General features: G+C 40.7%; 1 protein-coding gene across 1 annotated transcript; it reads right to left on the minus strand.

Moving 5' to 3' along the window:
- Positions 1 to 2,243: 2,243 nt before the first annotated feature.
- Positions 2,244 to 3,999, minus strand: LOC121537557 (class E basic helix-loop-helix protein 23-like). The gene has a single exon (XM_041845162.2). It carries the CDS (start codon positions 3,635 to 3,637, stop codon positions 2,957 to 2,959), a length of 681 nt encoding a protein of 226 aa, XP_041701096.1. The 5' UTR covers positions 3,638 to 3,999; the 3' UTR covers positions 2,244 to 2,956.
- Positions 4,000 to 7,535: the final 3,536 nt, after the last annotated feature.

The raw sequence follows: 7,535 nt of genomic DNA on the forward strand, positions 1-7,535 counted from the left end.
CATGATTAAGCTAATAATCAGCAGTGTATAAACTATTTATAAATAATTGACAATTGAAAACCCTTTCTAAAGTGGCATGTTTTTGTTGTTGGTTCTGTTATTGTTTTCAATACAAATTAAAATTCAAGGGCAACAAAGTATTCTATTCTACAAAATATATTATGGAAAGTTGAAAAATATTTAAATAATTAATTCAGGGTGAATGTTTCCTTTTAGGCCTCTGGTCTGAATGTGTCACACACCACATAAGGTCAAGAATGCACCAATAGGCCTTTGTTGATATTATAATAATAAATACGTTTCACCCTGCAATTTACAAGCTACGGCTATATTGAACGTTGTCTCCATGAACACATACTGTATCAAGTGATAAACCATGCAGTTTACCAGACGTCCGTGCAAAAAGGCAACGGTTTCATCCAAGCCATTTAGCCGAATTGGAGAGTGATTGAGTATGTGACCAAGGCTATGGCCTAGCATCAACAGCGCCGTTTGTCACAACGAATCCCCGGTCCTCTGCCTGTCACGCGGAGTTGCTGAGGGAGTCATATGTCGTCAGAACGCCAATTTGAGATGCCGGGGTGGCATGCTGTTATGACGTCCATCTCAACTGTGAGAGAATGACTGGGGCAATACCCTTAGCGACTGGCAGACAGACAGAGAGACGGAATGATTGAGTGACTAACGAGTAGACCGATCTTATTCCTATTATATGAAGTTCACCCCATATTTTATTTGAATGCATAGCCTGGTGTCCCACATGGGCACAGCTAAGGGATAGGCTGGTTTTACGCACAGACAGACTAGTGCGTAAAAGGTGGCAAAGTGCAAAGTTATGCTTCACACTGACTGAAAAGCAGCTCTCTCACACCATTTAATTCCAGCCGAACATTTCTTTAGAGGTAGCCTATTGTGAAAAACAAATAGATATTGACATAAAATATGCCACGTAAATGTAAGCCTACATTGACGACAGTTGTGATTATAGATGTACATCTCATGAAACTGTGGTTTGAATAATAATTACTGAACTTAATCATAACACAGCCTACATGTGAAACTCATTGATATTGGTGAAAAAGACATTAAATAAATATTTTAACAAAATGAAATTAATCAATTTCTGAAGAATTATTTAGCAAGTTGATACGGAGTTTGGTGTTTAAGGGTTCCTTTTTTTGTACTGAAAAAAAGGCCTACAGTAAATGTGTTTGAATTGTTAAGCCACTATCGGTACTATCTCTTTTAATTTGAAATATACAGCGAGTGCTAGACAATCCTATCTCAGATAAGGATTAAGATATTCCACCTAAAAGTTTTCCGTGCAATGGCCTGCTCTGCGAATTAAAACTGCCCATCTATAACGTTCATCGAATTAAGACGTCGAGGGAGACAGGAGCTGGAATCGTCTTAATATTACCGGGCCGGGTTGGAGAAAGCTTGCCGAGGCCTTGCAATCACCCAAATACCGGGAGACAGGTCCTGGTCGCCGCGGGCGGCACTTGTGCCCTTCCCTTCATTGCCACCGAGCCCTTAGCACGCCAGCGGGCCCCACTAGCCAGACCCGGCTCTTTACTGGGATATAAATGTAGCTCTTCATGTCAAAGGGTTTCTAAAGGGGGAGAAATAGAGCGGAGCACTCAACGATGTTTCAAACTCATTTTGTAGAACCCATTCATTACGCAGAAATTAGTGATGGATAGGTTTGTCAGTGTCATCTAGCCTAGAAAGGCTATGAGTGAGATTAGGTGCTAATTGCTATGATTTTCAAACAATAATTTTTGAAAGGCCTGGCCTACTGTACAAATTATATTAATAAAGATGTGTGAAAAGACTGCATTTCCTAAATTGTTATGAGATTATTTATGTTATTCATTTGGAAATCAATCAGTTTATTTATGTTTTGGTCGTATTGCATTCAGTCAAATCAACACATTTTAGAGCGAGGGATGCCTAAAGTCAGACGTCTGTAAACTACAATCATTTTAACAAATTGTAGGCCGAAAACTGAAGAATGTGTGGCAAATTGGCAATTATAATGCTAATGACAAAAATTAATGAGGGCATTTGTGTCTGAATCACCTGAACACTGTCCCAAAAATCAATAAAATCAATAAATCAGTTCTGTGTAAATAAAATGTCTCATTTTTATTTTGTGCATGATTTGAGCATGGTTTAGTTTTGTGAAATTAAGCCTAAGAAAAAAACCACGAATCATATTCGAGCATAGATATGTTTTATTTATAAAGACATATAAACAATATATGAAATTCATGTTGCAACACAACCAAATGCTTCGTCTGTTTAGGCTGTTGTTTTGACAACGAATACCATTGCAGTACTTTGATCAAGTAGTTTTCCACAGTTGTACAATCATGTGAATTGTGCAATAACGAAACCAAAATCCTCAATACATATTTTCCAAAAATATATCACATCATCCACTACTGTTTCCCCACATAGCATCAGTTAAAATGAGGGAAAGTTAATTCATAAACGACAGTGCTGCAAAAACACTCTTGAAGTTGGAACGCATTCTCGTAATCTTTCTCGTTATTTTCTGGTTCGCTGAATGTTGCATAGTAGGCCTATAGGCTACACAAGAATACGAAATAGATCATTCAAAACTTTTGCAAGGGTGACGTTTTTATAGCCACACATAAAATGTCAAACTGTCGATTAAAACATGGTCAGACACTGCCACAGCAATTCACTGTGGGGAGAGTGTAGCAAAAGAGAAACACTTTTAAGTGCAAACAGCTATTTGTCAGCTCCAACCCTAATCTAGCCTGAGTAAACACCAGTGTTGTTTTTTATGTTTTTGTTAAATCTGGAGGAAACATCGCAGCAGTTATTTAGTTTAGGATTTACGCATTAGACTTTAGACAGAGAGAGAGACCAACATATGGATGCAAGTGGGTGAAGTTCAGGTATAGGCTATACAAAGAAAACGTTATCAAGGCTTGTCGTTATGGTGCTTGAAGAGACTTGCAGGTGTCCCCGAGTATTTCTCGGCGCAGGTGGCGAGTGCCGAGCCCGTGAAGGGGTATACCGCAGCCTGTCCAAAGGGTGCAATAGGTGTGGGGATGGGCGAGGTGATGCTCTGTCCCTGGTTCAGATAAGCCACCAGCCGCCTCATCTCCTCCAGAGCCTGTGCCTGCATGAGGATGTAGTTCTTTGCCAGGAGGAGAGTGGCTATTTTGGACAGTTTCCTCACCGACGGGCTGTGCGCATATGGGATCACAGAGCGGAGGCCGTCCAGTGCGTCGTTCAGGTCGTGCATCCGTCTCCTCTCGCGCGCATTGATGCTCAGGCGCAGAGACCGCTGCTCTTTGGGCTTCTTGGAAAGAGGACCCCCGTGTTTGTCATCGTCGAATGCCGAGCCCCTCTTCCGGGGGTCCAGAGGGTCAAAACGGTCGTCGTCGTCATCGCTGGTCTGCTCCCCGCCACTCTCGTTGGACTTGCCTGTCTGACCGGAGAGGAAGTCGGCGGCCGGTGTGAGAGGATATCGCCCTCCAGGACTTCCAGTAACCTGGCCAGGTCCAAAGCCGAAGGCGGACTGGCCGTATCGCTGTGTCAGGTCCAGTAAAGTGTCGTTGCTGATGGACTTCAGCAGATTCTCTTCCCCGGCATTCATTTTATCTTCCAAAATAAGAAGGACTAATACAACATGCAGTTCGGTCAAAACTTAACTTATCCTCTTCTGCTCTGTCGTTATTGTGTTTTGGAGAGGGTTCGCACACTCTCCCCGAGTCCTTCTTGTCAACACACTTTCTCTGTGGCTCTTCAGAACAGTTGCAGTGAATGGACTCGGCCTCTTGCTATATCCAGCACCTCTTGACGTTCCCCCGGCGCGCATATACGTTTAAAACACTTCTCTAATTGTGTGTTTTGCGAAGCGACATTAAACCCAAGTAAATACAGGCCTGGATGAGAGACTGGAGCGCGTGCCTCCTTGCCGGGTTCCTTGCGTGCTTCTTGCCCTCGCCCTGGGCAGATTGTGACTCGCGCTCCATCCCACTCGCACGTTAGTAGGAGCGCAAGGCCCGCCGGGATTATCTAACTGTCCAATCAGGGAGGCGTTTTAATTACTACAGTATAGGGTAGAAAGCTGGTATGGTCCTAATTTCTATCAGAATAATGATAATTGCAAGACAAATAGCTTTCGTCTATAATTTCGAGTTAGTCTATGTTTGACAAATTGTGGTGGGCTTCCTTTCATTGTCCCCATAAAACACCCATAAACCCAGAGTGAAGACAATCCTTAGAGAATGTCGGAAACTGCACCTTTAGGCTACTTTAGGCAGGCTGCAAACAGGCTATGACTGTAACACCTTCTTGTTGTTTTGACAGTAACAGGCTATACTGTAAAACTAACACTAAAGTACTGTATTAATGATTTACAGTAAATTGCCATGAATGGCAATGAACTCTGGATGATGTTTGGCCTAAACACTAAATCATACCCTCAATTCCAAAGAAATGTTGGTTTAACAGTACATTACTGTAACTGCACAGCATTGTGGGATTGGCAACTGGCAACTTTTTCAAACCGTTCTGATTGATAGGATTGAGAGACATTAAGGATTACAGTATTGCACTGTACTGTTGTTTTATGGTAATTTACAGGCAGCCAGTTGCCTATAAATTACCCTAAAAACAATGGTTAAAAAAATTACAGTAACAGTATTAGATACTGTAAAATACGGTATGGTAACATCCAATACCTTATTTTAGGTAATTTACAGGCAACCGGCTGCCTGTAAGTAACTGTAAAAACAACAAGAAAGGTTTTACAATGTAGGCTACATTTTATTTATACAATATCAGAAGTTTATATGATCACAATGTTATGCAAATCCAACTCCTCAAAAACCCTGCAGGTGAAGTGTTCCAATTCAGATTTGATGCATTTTATGGAATACAATTCAACTCCAAATGTGGAAAGTTCAGCTCCAGATATGAAGATAAGAACGTTTTATTCATGTTAATGAAGCAGAGCGATAGAGGCTGATTCTTCCTGGTTGGCATGTGCATTGTTTGTATAGACTCAGAGGGGTAATAGCATACAGCTCCTACATGCATGCCAAATAGCCTACAGTTGAATACCACAAATACATTGTGTAGTAGGCTATATTTGACAATATATCTCTGTAGGTATACTGCACGGTGGTCCACAATGAAATACAGTGACATTTTATGTCTTGAGCTACAATAAACTAAATGAGAAGTGGATGAGTACCCAACAATAGCTTACATGAGGCCCATGCAAGCTGGCAGAAGAAAAACAACACTCGTACAGTCAATTTTCACAATGAAAGATTAGTGTTTTTCAGGACCATGAAGAGCTCCAGTGACGCGTACTTCAGCCCAGAAAGAGGAAGACGGAGCGAGCGAGAGAGAGAGAGAGAGAGAGAGCCGCACCCGGTGGGTAGTAGCCTAATAATTGCGTAGCCTGGCCGGGCTCCAGAATCAAGGCTTATCAGAGGAAGGGAGGCCCAAGGCGGGGTGGTTCACCTTGCACATTAGCAGTATCAATACCAAATGCGCTCACGGACAGGGGCGACGGGAAAACATGGCATAGCACTATTGGATTTCTGGAATATATTCAGTTTCTTGCTAACTTTGTTGCATCATCACAATAAATAGCCTAGTTTTTCCCAAACATTTATTACAGGGACATAATGATTAGCTATATAAAAAAAACATATATCGAACTAAGTAACAGAAGCGTTGTGAAAGTGCCATCTCAAATATACTCTCCATGTTTGTAATTTATGCTTTCTAAGACAGTTGACTAAAACATACCAGTAGGTTAAAGTAACAGATGATAACCCAAACAGTGAGCCCAACATCCGAAGCAGTAAAGCTAAAAGCTCACCATTAGCAGATCCCAATCATATCGTTTTTCTAGTTTATGGTTTCAAGATAAGTTACCTGGTCACCTTTGCTTGGTCTTTTGTGGATTTAAGTCCTGGTTGAAGTTAAATTTACTTGATACAAAGCATTTCAATCGAATTGTTGATCGCTTTATCCTCTACAAGTCTCCTATCCCATCACACCAGGCCTGCTGAAGCACCACTTCTACTGACCAGATCCTAGTAGGAGATGGAAACACTGCCACCTTCTGTTGCGAATGACTCATTACACTATGGTTGTCTGAGCGCAACAAGCACATTGGAAAAAGGGGGTTTCGTGGTCAAACTACTTGAGTTTATGGAATGTTCATAATGTTTATAACAGGTGTAAATTGCCAACCGTGGCTTTATACCTGTTCAAACAACAGACTACAGGTGACAGTATGTACCCTTTCAGTTTGTATACCAACTCATAGAAGTAGTAGAAGGAGAAAATTGACTACTTCAAAATGGAGATGGCCTTAATGGCCCAGCCAATGCGCTCACAGACGCCATAATGGGACAGACAACGTTGCGATCTCTAAAGCTGCAATACAAATTTAAACTTCCTCAAAAAATATTTTAAACTAAGTTCGATAGTTGGTCAAGTTTGTACGGATACTGTCAAAATAATCACTGGACTTTAGTTACTCAGAACTGGAATTATTTCCTCAAATCTCACCACATTTGTTTCTATTTGCTGTAACATAGCCAATGAAGTTGTATTGTATTCTATTGGCTCAGACGCGGACTGATTACCAGCTGTGAACAAACCCACCTGTGGCTTGAAGGGGATAAATAAGAAATATCAGAGTTGGAAATGCAGATATTATTGCAAAAATACAAAATTGTCGCTGGAAATGAAAATTTACAGGTTCTTCTCAGGTATCGATGCTACCAAACTTAGTTTGGAGTTTTGTTAGGAAGTTTCAGCTGCAGTGCAGCTTTGCTAACTGGGATATTGAATTACATTCATTTTTTAGGACGATGCTAAATCATGCTAACTACTGCCTGTAGCAAAAATAGGCCTGAACAATGGATTATCGTGGATACTGTCACTACACAGTAAATTTGAAAGTGCTAAATCAACACTTTAAGTGTTACATTTAACACTGTCAGCGAGTCAATATGGTCCTGCTCTACACAGAGTAAAAAGTACACTAATCAAAGTGTTACATTTATAGTGTTGATTTAACACTAAGGAGTGCAAAAAGTTAACACTGGCCGGTTTTGATCAAATGTAACACTAAGAGGTAATCAACACTTTGAGTGTTATAGTGACACTCACTAGTGTTGATCTAGGGTGACTGCTATTAGAGGAAACGTGTTTACTCTATTCAGTGTTAATTGATTTACTATTCCCCCATGTAAATGGAAAATATATTTTGTAAAAGCACATTGGAATTTCACAATGAACTCAAGCAAAGCTGTTTCAACATTCAAATATGTTTTATTATGACCAAACCATAAGTCTCAGCCCTGGCTTAAACTGTTATCAAGTGACAGTACAATGTAGTCAAAATAATCCCTTGCTCCATATGACATGAGCAAATCAATAGGTTTGTTGGAAAAGGATGCCATTTACATTAAAAACAAATATGTTTCTCACAACCTAACCATAAGTCTCAGCCCTGGCTT

This window comes from Coregonus clupeaformis, chromosome 24, assembly GCF_020615455.1.
Source record: "Coregonus clupeaformis isolate EN_2021a chromosome 24, ASM2061545v1, whole genome shotgun sequence".
Taxonomy (NCBI): Eukaryota; Metazoa; Chordata; class Actinopteri; order Salmoniformes; family Salmonidae; genus Coregonus; species Coregonus clupeaformis.

Coding starts and splice junctions, on each gene's coding strand:
- LOC121537557 (XM_041845162.2), bottom strand. CDS start 3,637: ATGAATGCCGGGGAAGAGAATCTGCTGAAGTCCATCAGCAACGACACT.